Source organism: Dendrobates tinctorius, unplaced genomic scaffold (assembly GCF_039654945.1).
Source record: "Dendrobates tinctorius isolate UK_male_01 unplaced genomic scaffold, ASM3965494v1 ptg000027l, whole genome shotgun sequence".
Lineage (NCBI taxonomy): Eukaryota > Metazoa > Chordata > Amphibia > Anura > Dendrobatidae > Dendrobates > Dendrobates tinctorius.
Window position 1 is genome coordinate 5,940,790 of NW_027361695.1, and position 27,778 is coordinate 5,968,567.

The 27,778-nt window shown below is 40.3% G+C and overlaps 1 protein-coding gene across 1 annotated transcript in view; it reads left to right on the top strand.

Moving 5' to 3' along the window:
- The window catches only part of MDFIC2 (MyoD family inhibitor domain containing 2), a 65,447-nt gene extending 43,696 nt beyond the window's left edge, over window positions 1-21,751 (top strand). The window contains exons 3-4 of the mRNA XM_073569587.1: window positions 9,469-9,693; window positions 21,492-21,751. Coding sequence (XP_073425688.1) covers window positions 9,469-9,693; window positions 21,492-21,751 — 485 coding nt within the window. The remainder of the gene's footprint in view (window positions 1-9,468; window positions 9,694-21,491) is intronic.
- The last annotated feature ends 6,027 nt before the right edge of the window (window positions 21,752-27,778 follow it).

Here is a 27,778-nt window from a genome sequence, read left to right on the forward strand (position 1 = left end):
ATTCAATATTTATTCCGGAAAAGACAATGGCTTCGGGGAACAATGTGACAAGTATTGGTAAGTATGTTACTCTATGTTATATGTACTGTATGTCTATGTATGTATTGTATGAATGTATTGTATGTATGTAGTATATATGTGGTATGTATGTAGCATGTAGTATGTATGTAGTATGTATGTAGCATGCATGTAGCATGTAGTATGTATGTAGCATGCATGTAGTATATATGTAGTATGTATGTAGCATGCATGTAGTATATATGTAGCATGTATGTAGTATGTATGTGGTATGTATGTAGCATGTAGTATGTATGTAGCATGCATGTAGTATATATGTAGTATGTATGTAGCATGTAGTATGTATGTAGTATGTATGTAGTATGTATGTAGCATGTAGTATGTATGTAGCATGCATGTAGTATATATGTAGTATGTATGTAGCATGTAGTATGTATGTAGTATGTATGTAGTATGTATGTGGTATGTAGTATGAATGTAGTATATATGTAGCATGTATGTAGCATGCAGTATGTATGTAGCATGTATGTAGTATGTATGTAGTATATATGTAGTATGTATGTAGCATGTAGTATGTATGTAGCATGCATGTAGTATATATGTAGTATGTATGTAGCATGCATGTAGTATGTATGTAGTATGTATGTAGTATGTAGCATGCATGTAGTATATATGTAGTATGTATGTAGCATGCATGTAGTATGTATGTAGTATGTATGTAGCATGCATGTAGTATGTATGTAGTATGTATGTAGTATGTATGTAGTATGTAGCATGCATGTAGTATATATGTAGCATGTATGTAGCATGCAGTATGTATGTAGCATGTATGTAGTATGTATGTAGTATATATGTAGTATGTATGTAGCATGTAGTATGTATGTAGCATGCATGTAGTATATATGTAGTATGTATGTAGCATGCATGTAGTATGTATGTAGTATGTATGTAGCATGCAGTATGTATGTAGCATGTATGTAGTATGTATGTAGTATATATGTAGTATGTATGTAGCATGCATGTAGTATGTATGTAGCATGTAGTATGTATGTAGCATGCATGTAGTATGTATGTAGCATGTATGTAGTATGTATGTAGCATGTATGTAGTATGTATGTAGCATGTAGTATGTATGTAGCATGCATGTAGTATGTATGTAGTATGTATGTAGCATGCATGTAGTATGTATGTAGTATGTATGTAGTATGTATGTAGCATGCAGTATGTATGTAGCATGTATGTAGTATGTATGTAGTATATATGTAGTATGTATGTAGCATGCATGTAGTATGTATGTAGTATGTATGTAGCATGCATGTAGTATGTATGTAGCATGTATGTAGTATGTATGTAGCATGTATGTAGTATGTATGTAGCATGTAGTATGTATGTAGCATGCATGTAGTATGTATGTAGTATTTTTTTATTTTTATTTTTTTTTTTTTTTTTTTTTAACATTTAACACATTAGCCGGATGATGGGACTACTACTGTCCCATCATTGGCTAATGTGTCAATCACTGTCATGGTAGCAGGCATCGCCCGATGGGACTTGTAGTCCCATCGGACGATGCTTGCACAGACCCCCGGACATCAGCACAGCCCCCCGGCAGGCCGGCACAGCCCCCCGGCAGGCCGGTACAGACCCCCACAGGGTGCACAGACCACCGGCAGGCCGGCACAGCCCCCCGGCAGGCCGGTACAGACCCCGGGCAGTCCACACAGCCCCCCGGCAGGCCGGCACAGCCCCCCGGCAGGCCGGCAGAGACCCCCGGAAGGCCCGAAATGACGGCGCATCATGATGCGCACACACCGCGCATCATGATGACGTCAGGCCGTCAATCAACTGAACTTCCGATTCCGATGCCGAATTCCGATATTGAAAAAATATCGGAAGTCGGTATCGGAATTCCGATACAGCAAGTATCGGCCGATACCCGATACTTGCGGTATCGGAATGCTCAACACTACTGATAACACCTCTTTATACAGTAAATAACACAGGATCCACCATTTACAATAGATGCTGTCACAGCTCACCTCTTCCTCCTGTACAATGACTGATAACACCTCTATATACAGTAGATAAGACTGGACCTACCATTCACTATAGGTGATGTCACAGCTCACCTTCTCCTCCTGTACAATGACTGATACCTCTATATACAGTAAATAACACATGATCCACCTTACACAATAGGTGATATCACAGCTCACCTCCTCCTCCTCTACAATGACTGATGACACCTCAGGTATTTGTTAGACTCTGTCTCTCATCATTTCTGGGGTATTCAAAGTGCATTTTTTTAAAAACAATGTTTGCTAACTTGTGGCAATTTTCCAGAAAAATGGGGCAAAAACGCACTGTGACCATGGCATGTGAACACAACCTAAATCTACTCCTTGAATTACTAAGTATTCTTGTTAATCTACAATCTGCTCCGTCCGCATATTTCATCCATTTCATTAGACTAGAAGATGCTGACTAGCTTTGTTTTTTTTTTTACATCTCAGTGTTAAAGTCGCTCTTTTGTCTTACACGCTCTTCTTCCGTTCTATAGAAATTCTTCAGGAGGAGCTGGAGTGACGGCGCAGTCTGGTCTCCGAGTGATAATTTGGATTGATTGTTAATTAACTCTGCAAGTAAATAGCTCCGCAATCTCCATAATCATCAAAGATTTCCTATCTGTCAACCCTTCCTGCCCATCTATTTAATATATGGACACAAGAAGACGAGACGACACCTGCAGACCAATCACCGCCAGACGCTTTTCTTTCAGCAGATTCACATTTGTCATTTTAACTAAAATCCTCAAGAAAGACACTAAAAAATAAAACATTGATTTAAAGGAGAATCTGATTTAGAACTTATATAAAAGTTAATATTTTACAACAAATCTCCGAATATTTCAGTGGTGCTTCTTTGATGACCTTAAGACACTTTAGGAATGAATGAAAAACTTTGTAAGTTGGCAGCATTATTATTTGGATCTTCTGATTATTGGAGGTTCTGGCCATTCCGACCCTGACTCAGATCTAATCTTGGCTTGAACATGATATTGACCCATATTATGCCCATGGCCGTTACAATATTGGGTGATGAGGTGGGAAACGATCACGGAACCTCAATGTTTGAGGCTTCCTAGAAGCTTCTCTGAAACATAGGAAGTTACCAGTTTTATAAATGGCACAACCAACGCGTGGACCCATTTACAGATTTAGTATAAGAGCCCGGGACCTTCAAGTTACACCTCTGATCTGTCCACAGACCCATAGGTTTACCGGACCATTCTAAAAAATTAGATCTATCTACCTAACCCATAGTCAACAACTTACCCAACACCATCCATGACCAAAACCACTTTGTCCTTTTAGCTTTTGCCAGAAACAACTCCTAACTATCATTACTAAACCCCCATCCATTGTCCTAGTTAATATTACATTCATGGGAGTGTGACTATAGAGGATGCAGAGGTAGCAGCCGTGATCCTTGAAGCTTGAGAAGGTCGGAAGTGTCTCTAGTCACGAAAGAAGGCCAGGCGCTTCATAGTATACTTCTGCTCCCACATGTTCTCCCTTGGCACTATTGATTAAAAGATTGAACTAGCCAAAATGAAAAAACTCCATGAGAAAGCAATAATGATCTTTTTCAAATAAACACATGATAATTACCTAAATAGACCCCCTGACGTGCGTTTCACATCAATGATTCCTCACAAAGGGTTGTATAGTGAGTGAGTAGATCCCTGGATTTTTATGTATCAGCGCAACCAATGGGCTGTGTCTGTGTCGGTCAGCTGTGCGCTGCGCCTACATGGGTTATCTATGCCACTATTATGTTTATTGCACTAGCACTTTATTCAACCTATACTATGTGACACTGTCTGCGGTAGTCTGGCATCTTCACATTAAATGTTGCTTCAATTCCTTTTTGATTGCCTATATTGCATTGTATCCACTTCATGTAGTAATCTGGAGGAGGAGGTGAGCTGTGACATCACCTATTGTGAATGGTGGAACATGTGTTATCTACTGTAAAAAGAGGTGTTATCAGTCATTGTACAGGAGGAGGAGGTGAGCTGTGATATCACCTATTTTGAATGGTGTATCCTGTGTTATCTACTGTATATAGAGGTGTTATCAGTCATTGTACAGGAGGAGGAGGTGAGCTGTGACATCACCGGACGTAACCTGAAAACCCACCTCTTCAAGAAAGCCTACAGCCTGCAATGCCCCCGCTGTCTCCTCACCACTACCGGAGATTTCACCTCAACCAACACCGGAACTGCTGCAACCCATCAACCTACTGTCTCCTTCCCCACCATCCTGTAGCATGTAAGCCCGAAAGGGCAGGGTCCTCTCTCCACTCTGTATCAGTCTGTCATTGTTAATTTGTTTACTGTAAGTGATATCTGTAATTTGTATGTAAACCCTTCTCATGTACAGCACCATGGAATCAATGGTGCTATATAAATAAATAATAATATTAATAATAATAATCACCTATTGTGAATGGTGGATCCTGTGTTATCTACTGTATATATCAAAGGGTTATCAGTCATTGTACAGGAGGGGGAGGAGGAGGTGAGCTGTGACTTCACCTATTGTGAATGGTGGATTGTTGTGAGTTCATTTTTCCCATTGAGGTCTGATGAACTCCCTCCTCTGGTGAAGGAAGGTAGTGAGGCTGATTACCAAACACATGGGCAGCTAGATGATGACTGGGTGGCTGGAACTGAGGACTGGATATAAGGCTGCCGACGCCCTTCTTCCTGGCTGGTGATTTTCCTGCTGGATTCTTGGAGACCAGTCTGATTCCTGCTTCTCAAAGCTAAGTTTTTCTGCTCTGCTTTGTACTCTTCAGTTTTGTTTTTGTTTTGCCTTGTTTTTTGGGAGTTCTGCCATCCCTGGCCGGGGGTGAGCTGAACTCCATTTTTGTCTCTGTTCTGTTGATATTTTGCTCTGTCTTCAGAATATACCTGAGTGCTGATATAGTCTTTTGAAGCCTAGCGACTTCGGGGCCTGTTTTTCCTATCAGTCGGTTGGCTCATTTTGATAGGGTTTTTGCGGATGGCAGACAGCAGCTTTCCTATCCTGTTCTATGTAGTTAGCTTGGGCCCCATCATTTGCTCAACCTATCTTTCTATCTGTGTTAGTGTTTTCATCTTGCTTCACCGTCATTATATGTTGGGGGCTGCCTATTGCTTTGGGGTCTGCTCTGGGGCAGTTTAGTTTTTCCCCTTTCTGTCTTTAGGCTATATAGTTCTCCGACTATGATCGAGGGGTCTAGGGCACCGTAGGAACCCCCCACGGCTACTGCTAGTTGTTGTGGATAGGTTCAGGGGTCTGCAATCCGATAGCTGCCAACCTCTCTGGTTTTTCTGGACTTAGCTGGTATTTTATTTTTTCCTCCTTCGGTGACTCATCATAACAGTGGATCCTGTGTTATGTACTGTATATAGAGGTGTTATCTGTCATTGTACAGGAGGAGGAGGTGAGCTGTGACATCACCTATTGTGAATGGAGGATCCTGTGTTATGTACTGTATATAGAGGTGTTATCTGTCATTGTACAGGAGGAGGAGGAGGTGAGCTGTGACAGCATCTATTGTGAATGGTGGATCCTGTATTATCTACTGTATATAGAGGTGTTATCAATCATTGTAATCCTGCCTCTAATGATAAAGAAACTTCTGTAAATTTTTCCTGAAAGGACTGGAATTATGAATTTAAAAAAGTGCCAGTGAAAATTGCAATTTTACTAATTTTGTTTTTAAATTAACAAAAATCCATGTAAAACAAAACTTATTTTTAGTCTATTACTAGATTCCAATTTTGGCAGGTAAGCGTCAGAGATGTAGAACCTGCTGCACCTATCAGGTATTTATGGATTTTTTTTCCTGCGGATATGTTTTAAGATGGGTCTACCCTTTTAAATGACCAACATATTTTAAGACATTGTTATTCAAAACTCTCAACAACTTTCCTGTCCACGCGTCTGTTCTTCACACAGTGTCTCATCAAGCCTGGCTTTGTGCTGAAGAAAAAATGCCAAAGATGCTTGGATTTCTTGATTCCCCCCCAAATTCTTGCGATATGCTATTGCTTTCTTAGGTATATAAAAAAAACAACACTTGAGCATGTTTTTATAGTCAAACCTGTTTATGATTGTAATCACATTCGGATTCCCCCACATATCACGCGTTGGTGGAAATGGTCACGTCCCCATGTCGTCGGGCAACAGTATTTGGTAAATGTTTCCATTAACCGTTCCTTGATGTTAACGTGTTGATTATAAATGTATATATTTATATGCACATATAATTATCTCTCGGAATAGAATCTGACTGAGACGGAACCGTATCTTCTAAATTATGTACATTTTTAATGTCTTCATCTTGTGTACATTAAGAAATGCTTTTTTTTTTCATTACGGGGATATCAGCCGACCATTGATTTTCAAGTATTTGAGTCAATTTAAATTCTTGGGAAAGCTATAATTTGCAAATATCGATGGAAGAAGGAAGCTTATTTTGCATAGTGTTTTATCAAAGGTCATTCGGTTCTATCACTTTGCCGAAGAAGTAAAAACATTTATGTTCTGTGTCTAACTTGACCCTTGCGCTCGTATGTCAGAAAACTGAAATATGCAATTTTCGGGACGGAGATGGACATTGCCGGTTCACGCGGTGTTTAATCCTTTTTATTTACTTTAAGGTTTCTGTAATTGGAGGCTGCTTATCCTACATAAGATAGCACTAATCTTGAGTACCCTTGGACATACGGCATTATTCCGGGTTTTATATAATTTATTATCAGTCATACGCTCGGAACGTGATTGTCCAATATGGAGGAAGGAAGAGGGAAAGATTCATGAGAAATATTGGTGGTTGGAAGTAGGAGCTAAATGGTGCAGAGCAGGGGCGGAAATATCAATGGTGCAACCGCACTGGGGCCCAAGAGGTAAGAGGGTCATTACCAACTCCAAAGCAAGTGGAAATGAGGAGCTATTGGGTTAAAAATATCCCTGGTGCTGTGACGAGAGCAGTCATCCGTGAACGTAAGTGCTAAAGCCACTCACTGAGCTAGAGCATTTACATGCAAGAGTGGTGAAATGGTGCAACCAGAGATTGGCCACCAGGATGACTCCAATCTTGCGGTTAAACAGGTGTTGGATTGTCAAAATGTATGACCAACCCTTGTGAGCATGCTCTGAGACAACTTGGTGGTTAAATGGTGGTTTAGTGTTTAACGCTTTAGAAATCCATAGGACCAAATAAAATCAGAGAAACCAATAACTTCTTAGAAGAGGTTAGCTTTGTTATCATGAGAGGCATTTAGAAGTCAGCTTTGCTTGTGGCGGCGTTGACATTATTTGCCACACAGTGAGTGGTTGATGATAAGTTCAGCACATCTTTAAATATAACATTCCCGGCTAAAACTCTTTTTCTACTTTTTACTCCACCCGTCCTCTTTTTCAAAAAAGTTAATCTTATTTGCACCGCTAACCACACCCAATTTTACATCCACTTTTAAAAAATGCCAAAAGCAGAGTGAAATAGCCAAAAGTTGTACAATTTTGGCATAAAAGGTTTGTGACAAATGTTGAAAATGCTTTGACACATTCTCCTTTTATTTTGTCTTCATTTTTTTTAATTCTGAATAATTCTGAATAATTCCATACAAAACATGTTAACTTTAGTAATATCTTTGGGTACACAAGACAAATCATTAAAAAAAAATCTAATAGATTTTTGTGAAAGATCTTATAGAAAATAAGCCCAAAAGACAAGACGCTGCTCCGCTTAATTAACATTCTGCCAGCACTACTGGTGCTAGAACTTTTGTATCCCTCACTTCCAGATATTTATTGCTCCAGCCATTATCTAATGACTTGCCTGCCATGAACAATAAGTCTGTATTATTGATATTATACAAATTGAAAGACAGCAGAGAAAGGGGAGAGAGACAAAGACCTTCCCCAACTTCCTATAAAGAGACCAAGATCTTCCCCAAATTTCTATAATGAGAAAAAGAACTGATTTAACTTCCTGTAAAGAAACTAAGACTGGCCCTTAGTTCCTGTAGACAGACAAAGACCTACCCTCACTTCCTGTACAGAGACAAAGACCCACCCTCACTTAATGTAGAGACAAAGACCCACCCTCACTTCCTGTAGAGAGATAAAGACCCACCCTCACTTCCTGTACAGAGACAAAGACCCACCCCCACTTCCTGTGAAGAGAGACAAAGACCCACCCTCACTTCCTGTACAGAGACAAAGACCCACCCTCACTTCCTGTACAGAGACAAAGACCCCCCTCACTTCCTGTATAGAGATAAAGACCCACCCTCACTTCCTGTAGAGAGACAAAGACCCACCCTCACTAACTGTAGAGAGATAAAGACTCACCCTCACTTCCTGTAGAGAGACAAAGACCCTCCCTCACTTCTTGTAGAGAGATAAAGACCCACCCTCACTTCCTGTAGAGAGTCAAGATCAGCCCTCAATTTTTGTAAAATTTCTGTAGATAAAGAACCTCCTCCATTTCCTGTGGAAAGACAAAGACTGACCTTCAATTTCTGTAGACAAAGACCTTTCCACTTCCTGTATAGAGTAAAAGACAAGTCCAAAATTTATGTAGAGAGATAAAGATCCACCCTTACTTCCTGTAGAGAAACAAAGACTGTCCCTCATTTTCTGTAGGGAGACAAAGACCCTCTTCACCTTCTTGTAGAAATATGAGACCTACCCCCACTTCCTGTAGAGAGAGACAGACTGTCTCTCCCCTTCCTATTTAGAGACAAAGACCCTTCATTTCATGTAGAGAAGGAAAAACTTGCCTCCCCTTCCTGTGAAAAGAAAAAATAACAGGCTCTCACTGTTGAGAGACAAAAATCCATCCACTTCCTGTACAAAGTCAAAACCTGGCCCTTAATTTCCTGTAGAGAGATAAAGATACTCCTCATAGAGAGACATAAAGTCCCTAAACTTCCTGCAGAGGGACAAAAACTTACCCCTACTTTCTGTTGCCAAAGACATACCTTCACTTTATGCAGAGACATAGGATGGACCGCCACATCCTGTAGAGAGCTAAAGACCTATTCCACTTCCTGTAGAGAAAGAAAAAACGGCAATCACTTCCTGTAGAAAGACAAAGACCCAACCTCACTTCCTGTAGAAAGACAAAGACCCAACCTCACTTCCTGTAGAAAGACAAAGACCCAACCTCATTTCCTGTAGAGAGACAAAGACTGCCACTCACTTCATGTAGAGAGGTAAAATATCTCCTGGCATTTTTACTGCTAAAGGTGGATTAGACCTGAGAACAGGCACAGGACAGCAACCTGAGATCAAGTTGTCTAAAAACACAGGGACCATTTACAGAACCATGTTATGTTCTTCCACATCAATAAATGTTGATTTGACCACCCACAGTTCTCTATTTCAGAAAAGAATATTGCCAGTGGAAGCCGAGAAGACCGATCTACATCTAAAGAAAAGTTGTCTCCAAAACATAAACCACCACCAAGTCCCGACACGGGAGATGAGTCCTTCCAAGAAAGCAACCATCCAAGAAAGCAGCTGGTTATATATTCTTCAAATGAAGAGTGTAGCAAAATTCTCTCCTACAAAGAGGCAAAACAGATGACAACTCACCAAGCAAATAATGAAGGTACGCACCAATATGATGTGATCACAGATAATTCTCACCTTCTTCTGGTTTATTAGATGGGATTAGAAAAACGTACCCCATCTCATCTTTATAGGGGTTGTGACTGGTATTGTATCTCCGTCCCATTGAATGAAACGGTGATTAGCTGCAGTACCATAATCAGCCTGTGCGTAGGAGTGGTGCTGTTTTTAGTAGGAAAGAGCTATGGCTTTCTAATCCTTGACAAATCCTTTCAAAGTTTAATTAGGATTATTTTTCCAGGTGATCGGCTTCATATTATCTAATTTCTGTCATACTGTACTGTTATGTAACAGTTCATACTTTCCAGAACCCTGATGTCCTCCAAAAGATAGTTCGCCATTAGAGATGAGCAAATAGATTAGAGGTAGATCAAACTTGTTTCAAATTTTACAAAAAAAAGTGGATTTGCCAAAATCCAATTTTTTTTGTTACGATTTGCTTATAGCAAATTGGGCATAATGTTGGCCATCCAATTCTAAAATGTCGGGAAAGAGAAGAAAAATAAATTGTTTAAATTACAATATTCTCAACTGTTTCTGACTCTCTTTTATGCCCAGCTCCTAACCCAGTCCTCCTGTCTTGTTATTGGTGCTATGAGTCCTTTTCGAAGTGCCTTCTGTCCTCTTGCATGGTGGCATGTAAAAGTTTGGGCACACCTGGTCAAAATTGCTGTTATTGTGAACAGTTAAGCAGATTGAAGATGAAATTATCTCTAAAAGGCCTAAAGGTAAAGATGACATATTTCCTTTGTATTTTAAGCAAAAAATATATATATATATATATATATATATATATATATATATATATATATATATAGTCATTTTTTCAGATTTTGCAAATTGCAAAAAGGAAAATGTGCCGAGGCAAAAGTTTGAGCACCCTTGGAGATTTGTTTGCTCAGATAACTTTCACCAAGGTTTCAGACCTTAATTAGCCTGTTAGGGTTATGGCTTGTTCACTATCATCGTTAGGAAAGGCCAGGTGATGCAACTTTTCCAACTTTATAAAAATCCAGCCTCTTCTAACCTTGTGACAAAAGCAGCAGCCATGGGTTCTTCTAAGCAGCTGTCTAGTACTCTGAAAATGATAATGGTGGATGCCCACAAACAAGGAGAAGGCTGTTAGAGGATAGCAAAGCGTTTTCAAGTTGGCCTTTCCTCAGTTCGAAATGTAATTAAGAAACGGCAGTAATCAGGAGCAATGGAGGTCAAGATAAGGTCTGGAAGACTAAGCAAAATTTTAGTAAGATCTGCTTGTAGGATTACTAGAGAGGCAAATTAAAAAGCTTGCGTGACTGCAAAAGACCTTCAGAAAGATTTAGCAGACTCTGGATTTGAGAACATGATTAAGACCTGAGGCGTCGAAACGCGTTGTTCTGCAGTCATCCGACTGATATGCTGTACCTGCTGGAATTTTAATATGCATTGGCACAATAAAATGGATTTTTAATTTTCCATTCCTAGCGCTGGAACTTTCTTCCCTTTTTTCTATTATTGATTGACTGCCTAGTCAAATCCGTGCGCAGGATTTGGATCCTACCAGCAAGGCAGTGCGGTGAGCTGGATTAATCTGTTCTTTTACTCTGGATTTGTGGTACATTCTTCTACTGTTCAGAGACACCTGCACAAATATGGCCTTCGTGCAAGTGTCATCAGAAGAAAACTTCTCCTGTGTCCTCACCATAAAATTCAACATCAGAAGTATGCAAAAGAACATCAAAACAAGCCTTATGCATTGTGGAAACAAGTCCTGTGGACTGATGAGGTTAAAATAGAACTTTTTGGCCAGAATGATCAATGGTATGTGTGGAGAAAGAAGGGCACAGAAGTTAAGGAAAAGAACATTTCGCCAACCATTAAGGATGGGGGTGGATCAATCATGCTTTGGGGTTGCTTTGGGTTTGCGTTTCAGCCAATGGCATGGGAAGATTCAATGAAATTTCAGCAAATTCTTGAGGCAAACGTAACACCATCTGTAAAAAAGCTGAAGTTAAAAGAGGATGACTTCTATAAATGGAAAATGATCCTAAACACACATCACAATCCACAATAGATGACCTCAAAAGGTGCAAGCTGAAGGTTTTATAATGGCCCTCACAGTCCCCTGATCTGAATATCATTGTAAATCTGTGGCTAGACCTCAAAATAGCAGTGCATGGAAGATGTACCAGGAATCTCAAAGTACTGGAAGAATTTTCCAAGAAAGAATGGATGAAAATCCCTTAAACAAGAATTTAAAGACTCTAGGATGGCTACAAAAAGTGATACTTGAAAAAGGAAGTGCTACTAGGTACTAACCATTAGTTATCAATAGGGATGAGCGAGCACTAAAGTGCTTAGATTCTCGTTACTTAAACAGGGCAATTCCTAATGCTTGGATGCTCATCATCGTCTACCTCCTTAGGTAAAATTTGCCAATCCCCACTATCATCTTCTTGTGACCGTGGCTGCTCTAAGTTTTGTGCATCACTAATCAGCATGTGCTCTTGTCCCCCTTGGAACATACAGGGTGAGAGGTCACAATCAAGAAATGATGATGAAAAGAGCTCCTCGAAGTGTCCTAGTGTCAGATCACTGGTCTCCTGGGACTCTTCCTGGTAAGACAGCGGAGGATCAGGGTGAAGATTAAGTGATCCAGACTCTTGGGAGGTGAGACTGAACCGTGTGGAAGACTGGGTGGTGCTGGCCAGCATGCTGGAATTATTATCTGCTATCCAACTGACCACCTGTTCGCACTGGTGTGGTTTCAGAAGTGGTGTCCTGTGCCTCCCTGCAAAGTGGTACAGGAAGCTATGAGTCATGGATGGGCATGTTACTTGCGCTCCAGGAACAGGCGCAGTCTCATCTGCCCCATGTCCTCGGCGTCTGTGTGCACCATCATCAGCACTTCCACTCTCCCTTCCCTTACCACATGCTTTACGCATTTTGTAATTGCTAGGTAACTGGAAACCAAGTTTCCTTGATTAATTGAAATAACAAATTTTGAATTAAAAAAAATGTGGTCACCTGTATGTAGCAGGCCAAGCGTTTTTTTTATGTTTCAAACCACCATAATGTTACACAAAGCATGTTAAACTGTATGGTTGACAATAGTCAATTTTTGGAACAAAAAATGTTGTGAACTGTAGCAGGCCAAGCGGTTTTTAAAAATGTTAAACCATCGTAACTTTCAATGGACACAGCATTTATATCTCTTGTGGTCCTGTGTGCTACCGTCACAGGTAATAAGTGTTTTTTGTGTTTTAGCCTTCTCGTCTGATATCAGCCCCACTGTCATTGCTTATTTTATGTCCTATCCGTGAAGGATAGGTATCCAATATTATATCTATCCATTTTTAGTGGCTGAATTAAGTTGATTTGGGCAGTGTGCCATATATATATGCTCTCTGGATACAGCAAATATGGATTTTTTTTCCATTAGTCTGCTAAAATCCCACTTTTTGAGCATTTATTTAATTAACACTGCTTACAAAAGTCATACAGTGGGGAAAAAAAGTATTTAGTCAGTCAGCAATAGTGCAAGTTCCACCACTTAAAAAGATGAGAGGCGTCTGTAATTTACATCATAGGTAGACCTCAACTAAGGGAGACAAACTGAGAAAAAAAAATCCAGAAAATCACATTGTCTGGTTTTTTTTCATTTTATTTGCATATTATGGTGGAAAATAAGTATTTGGTCAGAAACAAGCAATCAAGATTTCTGGCTCTCACAGACCTGTAACTTCTTCTTTAAGAGTCTCCTCTTTCCTCCACTCATTACCTGTAGTAATGGCACCTGTTTAAACTTGTTATCAGTATAAAAAGACACCTGTGCACACCCTCAAACAGTCTGACTCCGAACTCCACTATGGTGAAGACCAAAGAGCTGTCAAAGGACACCAGAAACAAAATTGTAGCCCTGCACCAGGCTGGGAAGACTGAATCTGCAATAGCCAACCAGCTTGGAGTGAAGAAATCAACTGTGGGAGCAATAATTAGAAAATGGAAGACATACGAGACCACTGATAATCTCCCTCGATCTGGTGCTCCACGCAAAATCCCACCCTGTGGGGTCAGAATGATCACAAGAACGGTGAGCAAAAATCCCAGAACCACGCGGGGGTACCTAGTGAATGAACTGCAGAGAGCTGGGACCAATGTAACAAGGCCTACCATAAGTAACACACTACGCCACCATGGACTCAGATCCTGCAGTGCCAGACGTGTCCCACTGCTTAAGCCTGTACATGTCCGGGCCCGTCTGAAGTTTGCTAGAGAGCATTTGGATGATCCAGAGGAGTATTGGGAGAATGTCCTATGGTCTGATGAAACCAAACTGGAACTGTTTGGTAGAAACACAACTTGTCGTGTTTGGAGGAAAAAGAATACTGAGTTGCATCCATCAAACACCATACCTACTGTAAAGCATGGTGGTGGAAACATCATGCTTTGGGGCTGTTTCTCTGCAAAGGGGCCAGGATGACTGATCCGGGTACATGAAAGAATGAATGGGGCCATGTATCGTGAGATTTTGAGTGCAAACCTCCTTCCATCAGCAAGGGCATTGAAGATGAAAAGTGGCTGGGTCTTTCAACATGACAATGATCCAAAGCACACCGCCAGGGCAACGAAGGAGTGGCTTCGTAAGAAGCATTTCAAGGTCCTGGAGTGGCGTAGCCAGTCTCCAGATCTCAACCCTATAGAAAACCTTTGGAGGGAGTTGAAAGTCCGTGTTGCCAAGCGAAAAGCCAAAAACATCACTGCTCTAGAGGAGATCTGCATGGAGGAATGGGCCAACATACCAACAACAGTGTGTGGCAACCTTGTGAAGACTTACAGAAAACGTTTGACCTCTGTCATTGCCAACAAAGGATATATCACAAAGTATTGAGATGAAATTTTGTTTCTGACCAAATACTTATTTTCCACCATAATATGCAAATAAAATGAAAAAAAAACAGACAATGTGATTTTCTGGATTTTTTTTTCCCAGTTTGTCTCCCATAGTTGAGGTCTACCTATGATGTAAATTACAGACGCCTCTCATCTTTTTAAGTGGTGGAACTTGCACTATTGCTGACTGACTAAATACTTTTTTTCCCCACTGTATGTATTATACCATTTTTCTGCCCCTGCATTAATCCCAAAGGACTATTGTCATTGTACTTTCTATTTTTTAACTTTTTGTCCTTTCATTGACTGTAAATTGTTTTTGGTATTAACTTAAAAAAAACCACTTAGCGTGGCCTTCCTGGGCATCTCGGCTTAAAATACTACTACACTGACATATTATTTTGCACCATACCCACTTGGCTCCTAGAATTAAAATATTGGTGTATTTATATTTGAGTTGGATTTCCGGAAAGCCTTTGGATATTCATGAGGTTCAGTTCGCCCACTTGTCCCTGTTTTTTATTATTTTTGGTGTTGTTTTTTAATGTGCCTTAATAAAAATTATTGCAATTTTAAAATAATTCATGGATATCTTAATTTTTTTGGGGAACCCTTTAACCCGAAAAAGGTTAATATAGGTACTAATTATACAAGGTGCCCAAACTTTTTAATTATTTTTATTTTTTTGCGTAAAATGCAAAGGTAATGTGTCATCTTTACCTTTAGGCCTTTTAGAAATCATTTCATCTTCAACTTGCTTAATTGTTCCCAATAACAGTAATTTTGACCAGGGATGTCAAAACTTCTACATGCCACTGTATGTAGCTCCGATCCTCCTTGATGTTCACAGTAGTCTTATGCGCCTATGGTGTTGACTAGACTTTCCAATATCATGACGTTGGAGCCCAACTCATGACATCGTAAGGCCTTGCCAGCTCCAGAGATGTCAAAGATCATTTTGAAGACAAAAGAGGACCTGAGGCACATAAAAGAGGATTAGTGGCCCCTGGAAGAGGACTCATGAAAGCTGGAAGAGTATAGGAGGCATCTAGAAGGGGCACCTAGAATAGGAGAGAAGGCATCTAGAAGAGGACTGGTGGCACCTAGGAGAGGTAAGGACTGTGGAAAGAAGAGTATATATTTTACTATTAAAAAAACTATACATCTGGATGTGGAGAGACCTCAAAGCAAAGAATGAAAAATACCATGTGAATTGAATCCTGACAGAATTCTAGCACATCTGCCAAATTTAAATTTTGCCAGATTTGCTCATTTCTATTGGCTGGCAACTGAACTCAAAAATATAAAAATCAAAAAGGCACTGCATGGTATAAAAAATATATACTCACCTTTCAGTCACCTGTCATTCCTCTGTGCTTAGGTTTCACATCAGAGTCTTCGTATCCTCTTCAAGATGAGATGATGTGTAACCACTGCAGCCAATCAGTGGTCACAGTGTGGAGATTTCTTTATTAAAGGGCTAGATAAACAGTATAATCTGAGGGATTTCACTTGCTTCTCTTCGAGTGCAAAATAGATGTCTGCAGGAAAAGGAGTGGAGGAGCAATGACCTACATGCTTTGTAGTTTATTTTTCCAATCACTACTGATATCTCAGAAATGTGCAGCCATAGTTTACTGTACAGAATACTCTAATAAGGAATTTGAAAGTAGGGTGTAACCTAAAAAGAAAGTCCACCTGTCCTCTACTTGGTGCCTAAAATCCTCTTCTAGTTGCCTGCAGTCCTCTTCTAAGTGCCTTTGGTCCTCTTCCAGGTGTCTTCTGTTCTCTTCTAGATGCCTCCAATCCTCTTCTAGGTGCCTTATGTCCCCTTCTAAGTGCCTTCGGTCCTCTTCTAGTTGCCTTCTGTTCTCTTCTAGGTGCCTCCAGTCCTTTTCTAGTTGCCTTCTGTTCTCTTCTAGGTGACTCCAGTCCTCTTCTAGGTGCCTACTGTTCTCTTCTAGGTGCCTCCAGTCCTCTTCTAAGTGCCTACTGTTCTTTTCTAGGTGCCTTCAGTCCTCTTCTAGGTGCCTACTGTTCTCTTCTAGGTGCCTTCAGTCCTCTTCTAGGTGCCTACTGTTCTCTTCTAGGTGCCTCCAGTCCTCTTCTAAGTGCCTACTGTTCTCTTCTAGGTGCCTTCAGTCCTCTTCTAGGTGCTTACTGTTCTCTTCTTGGTGCCTCCAGTCCTCTTCTAGTTGCCTTCTGTTCTCTTCTAGGTGCCTCCAGTCCTTTTCTAGTTGCCTTCTGTTCTCTTCTAGGTGCCTCCAGTCCTCTTCTAGGTGCCTACTGTTCTCTTCTAGGTGCCTCCAGTCCTCTTCTAGTTGCCTTCTGTTCTCTTCTAGGTGCCTCCAGTCCTCTTCTAAGTGCCTACTGTTCTTTTCTAGGTGCCTTCAGTCCTCTTCTAGGTGCCTACTGTTCTCTTCTAGGTGCCTTCAGTCCTCTTCTAGGTGCCTACTGTTCTCTTCTAGGTGCCTCCAGTCCTCTTCTAAGTGCCTACTGTTCTCTTCTAAGTGCCTTCAGTCCTCTTCTAGGTGCCTACTGTTCTCTTCTTGGTGCCTCCGATACTCTTCTAAGTGCCTACTGTTCTTTTCTAGGAGCCTCCAATCCTCTTTTAGGTGCCCCCTGTCCTCTTCTAAGTGCCTTCAGTCCTCTTCTAGCTGCCTTCTGTTCTCTGCTAGGTGCCTCTGCTCTTCTACTATGTTCACAGTGGTCTTTAGAGCCTACGATGTTGACTACACCTTGAAATTAAATAATATTGGTGGCTAATTCATGTCATCATATAGCCTAGTCAGCGCCATATGTGTCGAAGCCCACACTGAATATAAAAGACGATTGGAGGTGCCTTGAAGAGGACTGGTGGCACCTAGAAGAGGACAGAAGGTACCTAGAGGATGGGTGGCACCTAGTAAAGGATAGGAGGCACCTAGAAGAGGACTGGTGGTACCTACAATAGGACTGGCAGCACCTAGAACTGCTGGTGCCTAGAATTGGTGCCACCTAGAAGAGGTAAGGACTGGAAGCCGGGAATATGTATTCTATTACAAAAATAACTCTACCTCTGAATGTGGAGAGTCCTCTAAGCAATGTAAGGCAAATTGCATTTACATAAAATAAATTCCATATGAATTGAATTTTTGGGCTAAACTAGAGCAAATCTGACATATTTAAATTTTGCCAGATTCCTGCATCTCTATGGGCTAGCATCTGAGCTAAAAGAAAGGTCCTCCATTATAAAGAAAAAAAAATTACATATACTCATCTTCTATACTCCTGTCATTCCTTTGCTCCACTGTTCAGGTTTCTCGTCCATCTCCTCGCTTCCTCTTCTAGCTGGGATGATGTGTAACCACTGCAGCCAATCAGTGGTCGCAGCGATGACAATCCCTTTGTTCAGTTCTTTCAAAAAAACACAAAAAAAGTGTAATCTGAGTGGAGAGAAGATGTCTGCAGAAAAAGGAGTGGATCAAGGACTGCAGTGATCTGTAGCTTGTTTTCACAATCACTAATGATCTCTCAGAAACATGCAGCTATAGTTTTTCTTTCTAGACGTTAGAAACTACTGAAACCCTTGAAAGTAGTGTTTGGGACCATAGCGAGGTGTAACCTAAAGGGGTTATCCAAAGCTATAATATTAATGACCAATCCTCGAGCGGTCATCAAAATCAGATGATTGAAAGTACAAAATCTAGCACCCCAAACCTATCCAAAGAATCGGTCATCAGCTCATGCACAGATTGTCTGACATTTTCTTTTACAATTTGCTGATAGAATTCAGAATTCACTGTTCCATCGTGGATAGCAGCCGACATGGCCCCGATGCAGCAAATCAAGCCCAAAATATGATACCACCACTATTTGGTCTCATCCATCCTCAAAACATTGTTCCAAAAGCCTTTTGGCTTGTCAATGTGATCTTTAGCAAACAGCAGATGGGCAGGAAAGTTATTTTTGGAGGGCAGTGGTTTTCTTCTGGCATGCACACTCCTGATGGCTAATTCACTAATGTGAGAGAGACCTTTAGTTGCTTAGAAGTTACCTTGGGTTCCTTTGTAACATTAAGGACTATTATACACGAGCAACATCTCTTAGGGGAAGGGAAATAAGGGTATTGAATATCATCCATTTGTACACAATTCATCTAACTCTGATTGTTGGAGTCCAAACTCTTTAGAGAAGGTTTTGCAACCTTTTTCAGCCTGACAGCAACTCTTCTTCAGAGGTCTTCAGAAATCTCCTTTGCTTGTGCACCGATACACTTCTACAAACATGTGCTGTGAAGATCAGACTTCGATGGAGTCCTGTTCTTTAAATCAAACAGGTCGCCCACTCACACCTGATTGTCATCCCATTGATTGAAAACACCAGACTCTAATTTAATTTTCAAAATTATCCGGTATTGCTGCAGATTCACAGAATTTTGCCTTGCCACTCGTAGAAAATTGTCATGGAAAAGTCTAACGTTATGATGATTCCTTTCTTGTTATCTTGTTTGTGAAAATCTAATGTGGCTTTAGGTCGAATTTACATGGAAAATTCTGAACTCCCGAGCACCTTCTGTAGCTACACCTCTAAATTTTCTTATATACATTGCGCTTATTGCATTTTTCAAAACCAATAACCCAAATTTCTCAGTTGTAAAAGTCGCTTTTAAGAGAAAGGAGAAGATTGTGAACTTTACCAGTTTTTTTATTACTCTTTGCGGTAAACTTATTTTCTCACCAGATATGGAAATGCATAGATGCCTAATTGTCGTGATCAATTATTTATCTCGACTTCCACTCTAAAAACAAGCTAAAAAGGCCCACATATGCAGATTTCATAGAACGCGCTGCCTCCATTAGGAAAGTTCATGCTGTATGGCTTGATGAGGGTTTAAAAGCATCTCTGCAACCCATCACAACTCTGCGCGCCGCAATGCTATTATTAAAACATTGAGCCTCGTTGGAGGGTCCCGATGCAAAATAAAAACGTCAAATCTTAAGATGATCTATTCTACCTCAGATTCCCAGGGGACAGGGACATCAAAATTTAATGCAAAAATGTATATGAATAATAGAACCTGCAGATATCTCACCTTCAAAGTTCTTCTTTTGATCCTAAAATGGACCCGTCACCTCTTCTGTAAACAAATACCTGCATTCCATATGATAAAACGATTCCGGAACATGTTCTCTTAGAATTCAGTGTTTGTTGCTTCCCTCTGTTATTCCTCCTGGAAATATGAATATGCAAATAACATCTCATATGTAAATTACCGGCTCGTAAATCTGCTTATGCCAGCTTGGCTCTGTCCACAAGGAGAAACGTCCACCCTTAGTCCTCCTGGAAAGGTATGGATACATTTACCCTTCCCCTAGTCACAAAGGCGGGTCCCTGTACACCGGCTGCGCTGTTTGGACAGTGTCAGAGTGCTTGGGTCACATCAGTTCCCGTCATTCTGATATTGATGATCTATCCTAATACCTGGAAACCCTTTTAAAGGGATATTCCCATTTTGTGCATTTAAAAGGAAGCTATTATCAGAAAATGACCTGATGTTTAAATCAGGTTCTTGTGTTACATTTTTTTTCAATTTGGCTATGTTTGGTTTTGTTTCATATTACAATCATTCTAAATAATAGTAATGTTATTTTTACACTGGCAACTGGGGGGTTTAGACTCATATTTCCTGTCCTTTTATGAAGAGTTTTCAGCATGCTCTTTATCATCAGAGGCAGGAATACTTTGACTGATAACACCTCATATACAGTAGATGACACAGGATCCACCATTCACAATAAGTGTCACAGTTCACTTCCTCCTCCGGCTGTACAATGACTGATAACACCTCTATATACAGTAGATAACACAGGATCCACTATTCACAATAGGTGATGTCACAGATCACCTCCTCCTCCTGTACAATGACAGATAACATCTCTATATACATGAGATAACACAAGATCCACCATTCACAATAGGTGATATCACAGCTCACCTCCTCCACCTCCTGTACAATGACTGATAACACCTCTATATACAGTAGATAACACAGGATCCACCATTCACAATCGGTGATATCACAGCTCACCTCCTCCTCCTGTACAATGACTGATAATACCTCTATATACAGTAGATAACACAGGATCCACCATTCACAATAGGTGATATCACAGCTCACTTCCTCCTCATCCTGTACAATGACTGATAATACCTCTATATATAGTAAATAACACAGGATCCACCATTCACAATAAGTGATGTCACAGCTCACCTCCTCCTGCACAATGACTGATAACACCTCTATATACAGTAGATAACACAGGATCCACCATTCACAATAGGTGATATCACAGCTCACCTCCTCCTGTACAATGACTGATAATATCTCTATATATCAATTTGCGCAAATCCAGCAGGTTGGAAAGGAGCGCCCTCCGAGCATGATGACAAGCTATTATTGACGGCAATTGAACGAATTCGATGTAAATCAAATTTCCTGTCAGAATTTGATCCCGATCTGCCAGTTTTGAATTTTTCAATATTTGCTCATCTCTATCACTTAGGTGTGTGTGTTATCAGAGAATGAGGGTCTTGTTCCATAACTCCCATAGATTTCAATGGAGAGAGCCAAGCACAAGATTGACCGACCCTCCATTCATTTTAATGGGCCAAAGCAAGTCAAAATATTTTTTTTTTATACGGTGAGACCCCTAAAGTTATTTAGGACTTGGCCTCTGAACGTGTCATGAATAGCTAGGAAAGTAAAACCTCAATGAAAAAGAGTTTTTCTACTTTTTAGGCCAATGTAACTCATTACCGCCACCTAGTGTACGCATGTGTTATGATTCCCTTTAAATATCTTCTGTATGCGATAACCGTGTGACATCACCTTTAATACATGTAGTTGTATGCTATTCCTTACAGGGGAATGTGCATCTCTAATCCTGGCCTGCTTGTTCTGCCACTTCTGTGATTTCCTGCTTATGTTACCTAAAGTGTGCGAGAATATGGTGACCACCCTGTGCTGCCCATCTAACAGGTACTACCACACCACCGACGATGAGCAACCTAATAACGACTGCAACTGCAGCTGTGACTTTGACTGCGGAATATTCGACATTTGCCAAGAATCAAGCGAATGTTTGGAACTCGCCATGGAGATTTCGGAAGTTTGTTATCACTAATTGACTTGTCATAAATCCATTTGAAAATGTATTTGATTATTAAACGTTTCCTTTTTTTATCCTCCTCACTTCCTGTTTGGATGATTTGTATTTCATTTTTGGGTCTTATTACACGCTGGTTACCTTTAATACAGAGAATAAAAAATCAGATTGGATTGTTGTTACCTAAACCCCGCCACTAGAGGGAGCGTTATATTCTGTGTATGCACTATGCTCCTAAGCTCCCTCTAGTGGTGGTCGCAGGTAGCTTTAGGTGAGAATTTGGAGCTCTACAGTATATTAGAAAAATGGAGAGTTATAAATATATATTAATTAGTACAGAATTCTGAACCTATGTACAGTAAAAGCAAATTGGAGTTCAAGAATGGTCTTTAGCTTTCAAGAGAAAGTATCACAAGAAAATGACAAATCAGGTTTTGCTTTCAATATGTTTTTTACATTTTTTTTGCCATTTTTCATATCACAATTCACAATATGTATTAAAAAATAAACAAACAAAAAATAGAAATCTTGCAACATTCACACCAGGGCTATTTTAACCTCATACCTCCTGTAGTTTACATAAGTCTTTTCAAGAGTCTCATTATCATCACAGGCAGGATTACATGGACAATTAACGCCTCTATCCACAGCTGATAACACAGGATCCACCAATGCCAATAGGTGATGTCACAGCTCACCTCCTTCTCCTCCTGCACAATGACTGATCACACATCTACATACAGCAGATAACACAGGATCCACCATTCACAATAGGTGATATCACAGCTCACTTCCTCCTCCTTTTGTACATTGTCTGATCACACCTCTATATACAGCAGATAACACAGGATCCACCATTCACAATAGGTGATATCACAGCTCACCGCCTCCTCCTGTACAATAACTGAGAACATTTCTATATACAGCAGATAACACAGGATCCACCATTCACAATAGGTGATATCACAGCTCAACTCCTCCTCCTGTGCAATGACTGATCACACCTCTTCATACAGCAGATAACACAGGATTCACCATTCACAATAGGTGATATCACAACTCACCTCCTCCTCCTGTACAATGTCTGATCACACCTCTACATACAGCAGATAACACAGGATCCACCATTCACAATAGGTGATATCACAGCTCACCTCCTCCTCCTGTACAATGTCTGATCACACCTCTATATACAGCAGATAACACAGGATCCACCATTCACAATAGGTGATATCACAGCTCACCTCCTCCTCCTGTACAATGACTGATAACATCTCTATATACAGTAGATAACACAGGATCCACCATTCACAATAGCTAATATCACAGCTCACCTCCTCCTCCTGTACAATGACTGATAACATCTCTATATACAGTAGATAACACAGGATCCTTCATTCACAATAGGTGATGTCACAGCTCACCTCCTCCCCCTCCTGTACAATCACTTATACCTCTATATACAGTAGTTAACACAGGATCCACCATTCACAATACTTGATGTCTCCTCCTCCCCCTCCCTTCACAATGACCTTTGCACCTGCTGATTAGATGCTTCAGTACAAACATTAGGGTCTGAATCTGTTGCTGCTAATGCACAAGTGTTGTTATCTGAAACAACTGAAGGTAGGAACATATAATAACCCCAGTGGTCTTTGTGAGAATTGCAAGATTTCTAATGTTTTTTTAATACAAATTGTAATATGAAAAATAAAAAAATACACAAATGTAAAAAAAAATACATTTAAAATAAAAATCTGATTACACATTAAATTTATTTTTGTATGACCACACTGATAACATAATACCTGTCTGTATTGCAAAATTTGGCTCTACAAAATTAAATAGAAAATATCTTTTGCAGCACAAGTACCGCCACCCACTGCAGTGCAATCACCATAAGGGGGCGCTCACTGCATTGATTTCCACTGTTCCTTTTGGAATAATTGTAACTGTATACATCCAAATGCAGTTAGCGCCCTCTGGTGGTGGCAGCAGGTAGCACAATTTTTTTTTTTCATTTGCAGGTGAAATTATAGTAAAAAGGTCCATTTTGCACTGGGGTCCTATGGTTTCTGAGAATGCACTGACTATACCAAGCCAAGTTTACCTAGTAAAGAAAAAAAATTTCCTTGTCTATTGACAGAGGCCAAATAAAAATGGCAACCTCGGCTCTACATACGCAAAAGGTCCCCTTTAATAAAGCAATCAGCAACACTTCTTGATAAAACATTTATAGTCACTCTCTCTCTTAACGCATCCAGCTCTGGCAAAGCAAATAAATGTAATGCATTAGAAATCGTGTTATTGGAGATTTCAGCAGATGTTCCTTAAAACATCTCTCGTGGGTTTGGAATTCACAGGCTGTGTAAATGGATGGCACTTGTAATTATTCTTGCTTAGATAATCAGATGGCTTCATCAAAAGCCCCGAGAAGCTTTAGATTACTAATAAATATATTCAGAGTGTTTGGCAAATAATAAATAGGAAAAAGGGGAAAAAAAATGATAAAAACTGCTAATTATAGCTCCATCTTACTAGACAAATACATGAAATAATATGGAATATTAAAAAATATTCTAATATTCCTGGTTGCCTAGAGGTTTTTTTTTTTTTTTATAAATAGTTAATCCAGTTGAATAAATTTGCTGCATTTTTTTGCAGAAGTCAAGGGTGGTTTAATGATCAATTCCTTGTAATTAGTGGCTGATAGGTATCATCCCTGGTGGTCTAGGGCAGGGTTCCTTAACTCCAGTCCTCAAGGCCCACTAACAGATCGTGTTTTCAGGATTTCCTTAGTATTGCTCAGGTGATAATTGCATCACCTGTACAATACAAAGGAAATCCTAAAAACATGATCTGTTGGTGGGCCATGAGGACTGGAGTTGGGGGACCCTGGTCTAGGGTGATAGAGAAATTATTATTATTACTATGCATTATCCATGGTTATCAAGTGTATAAAAGGAAATAATTTTGATATGTAATTTTAATATCTATTATACAGGATGATTAAGAAATTTTTATTCGATTTCCATTATCCGTGGTGGTCTAGGGTGACGAAGAGATTAATGTGAGATTCATTACCTATGGTGGTCTAGGTGATCAAGGAATGACTAATAATATCCGTTATGAATCATGATGTAGGGTAGCGTAGCTATAAGTAACAGATATCCCTGATGAGTGGTTTGGTGGTTAACGGTTGACATTTCTGGTGGTCTAAAGGCTACAGTGGCATGTAAAAGTTTGGGTAACCATGGTTAAAATTACGGAAATTACAGTTGTGGCCAAAAGTATTGACACCCCTGCAATTTTGTCAGATAATACTCTTACTGAAAATGATTGCAAACACAAATTCTTTGGTATTATTATCTTCATTTAATTTGTCTTAAATGCAAAAAACACAAAAGAGAATGAAGCAAAAAGCAAAACATTGATCATTTCACACAAAACACCAAAAATGGGCCAGACAAAAGTATTGGCACCCTCAGCCTAATACTTGGTTGCACAACCTTTAGCCAAAATAACTGCAACCAACCGCTTCCGGTAACCACCAATGAGTTTCTTACAATGCTCTGCTGGAATTTTAGACCATTCTTCTTTGGCAAACTGTTCCAGGTCCCTGATATTTGAAGGGTGCCTTCTCCAAACTGCCATTTTTAGATCTCTCCACAGGTGTTCTATGAGATTCAGGTCTGGACTCATTGCTGGCCACCTTAGAAGTCTCCAGTGCTTTCTCTCAAACCATTTTCTAATGCTTTTTGAAGTGTGTTTTGGGTCATTGTCCTGCTGGAAGACACATGACCTCTGCGGGAGACCCAGCTTTCTCACACTGGGCCCTACATTATGCTGCAAAATTTGTTGGTAGTCTTCAGACTTCATAATGCCATGCACACGGTCAAGCAGTCCAGTGCCAGAGGCAGCAAAGCAACCTCAAAACATCAGGGAACCTCCGCCATGTTTGACTGTAGGGACCGTGTTTTTTTCTTTCAATGCCTCTTTTTTCTCCTGTAAACTCTATGTTGATGCCTTTGCCCAAAAAGCTCTACTTTTGTCTCATCTGACCAGAGAACATTCTTCGAAAACGTTTTAGGCTTTTTCAGGTAAGTTTTGGCAAACTCCAGCCTGGCTTTTTTATGTCTCGGGGTAAGAAGTGGGGTCTTCCTGGGTCTCCTACCATACAGTCCCTTTTCATTCAGATGCCGACGGATAGTACGGGTTGACACTGTTGTACCCTCGGACTGCAGGGCAGCTTGAACTTGTTTGGATGTTAGTCGAGGTTCTTTATCCAACATCTGCACAATCTTGCGTTGAAATCTCTTGTCAATTTTTCTTTTCTGTCCACATCTAGGGAGGTTAGCCACAGTGCCATGGGCTTTAAACTTCTTGATGACACTGCGCACGGTAGACACAGGAACATTCAGGTCTTTGGAGATGGACTTGTAGCCTTGAGATTGCTCATGCTTCCTCACAATTTGGTTTCTCAAGTCCTCAGACAGTTCTTTGGTCTTCTTTCTTTTCTCTATGCTCAATGTGGTACACACAAGGACACAGGACAGAGGTTGAGTCAACTTTAATCCATGTCAACTGGCTGCAAGTGTGATTTAGTTATTGCCAACACCTGTTAGGTGCCACAGGTAAGTTACAGCTGCTGTTAATTGCACAAATTAGAGAAGCATCACATGATTTTTCGCACAGTGCCAATACTTTTGTCCACCCTCTTTGTTATGTTTGGTGTGGAATTATATCCAATTTAGCTTTAGGACAATTCTTTTTGTGTTTTTTCATTTAAGACAAATTAAATGAAGATAATAATACCAAAGAATTTGTGTGTGCAATCATTTTCAGGAAGAAACTGAGTATTATCTGACAAAATTGCAGGGGTGTCAATACTTTTGGCCACAACTGTATATATCTACAGGATATCTATCTATCTATCTGTCTATCTATCTATTACCTCAGTTGGAAATGTGATTAAGAAATGACAGTTACCTAGAACAGTGGAGGTCAAGATAAGGTCTGGAAGACCAAGCAAAATTGTAGTGAGAGTTGCTTCTAGGATTGCTAGAGGCAAATCAGAACCCCCGCTTGACTGCAAAAAAACTTCAGAAAGATTTAGCAGACTCTGTAGTTGTGGTACATTGTTGTACTGTTCAGAGACACCTGCACAAATATGGTCTTCATGGAAGAGTCATCAAAAGAAAACCTCTCCTGACACACGAAGGACTACAAAGTCAAAACGCGTTGTGTGTTTTTTTTAAATACGTTTTTATTGTCTTTTATAAAAAATTTTATTTTCTGCTGTGAGGTAGCGTTGTTATTCAGTTAGGGGATTCTCGCTAGGCAGTGAACAAATCACATCCGGCACAGGTTTTCCATCATAACATAGCAGTCCATGCGGTTTATTATGCAGCATAAACCGTGACCAATAACATGCAGTTCATTTCAACAGCATAGCGTCCATTACAGAGTTTCCCTCTGTTAGCAATGTCCAGCATACACAGGCTCTTCAGCCTGCTCATTATCTCACCCACATCAGGGTTTCCTCATGGCTGTTGCTCTTCAGGACATCCGTCTCAACCTGAGACTGCCCAACACTCACGCCTCACCAGGTCCAAGGTCATACCACGTGCTCCAGGGATCCTCCCAACACTGACCCTCCTGGACCTTGCTCACTGAACCCTCCAGGAACACAGTCTTTCCCACTGACCCAGGTCAGTACCACATGAACACCAGTCCGTTACCTGTGTCAGCCACACAGGCCCTCGGTTACCTCTTATCCGCAGAGGCACCCTACAGCAATCCACAGTCTCTTTCTCACTGACCCCGGTCAGTACAACAGGGTTTTCACGACCGTCAACATCAGATATACTTGGTTCTTTGGCTATACAACCCTTTTACTCAAAATTGGGTTGAAGATCCTCTGAAGGAAGCGTTATAAAATGATTAATATTGATATCCATTAGCCCTGGTGAGCTAGTGTTATAAAAAAGATTAATATTGACATACATGGTGACCTAGGGTTAAAAAGGGATTAATATTGCTAAT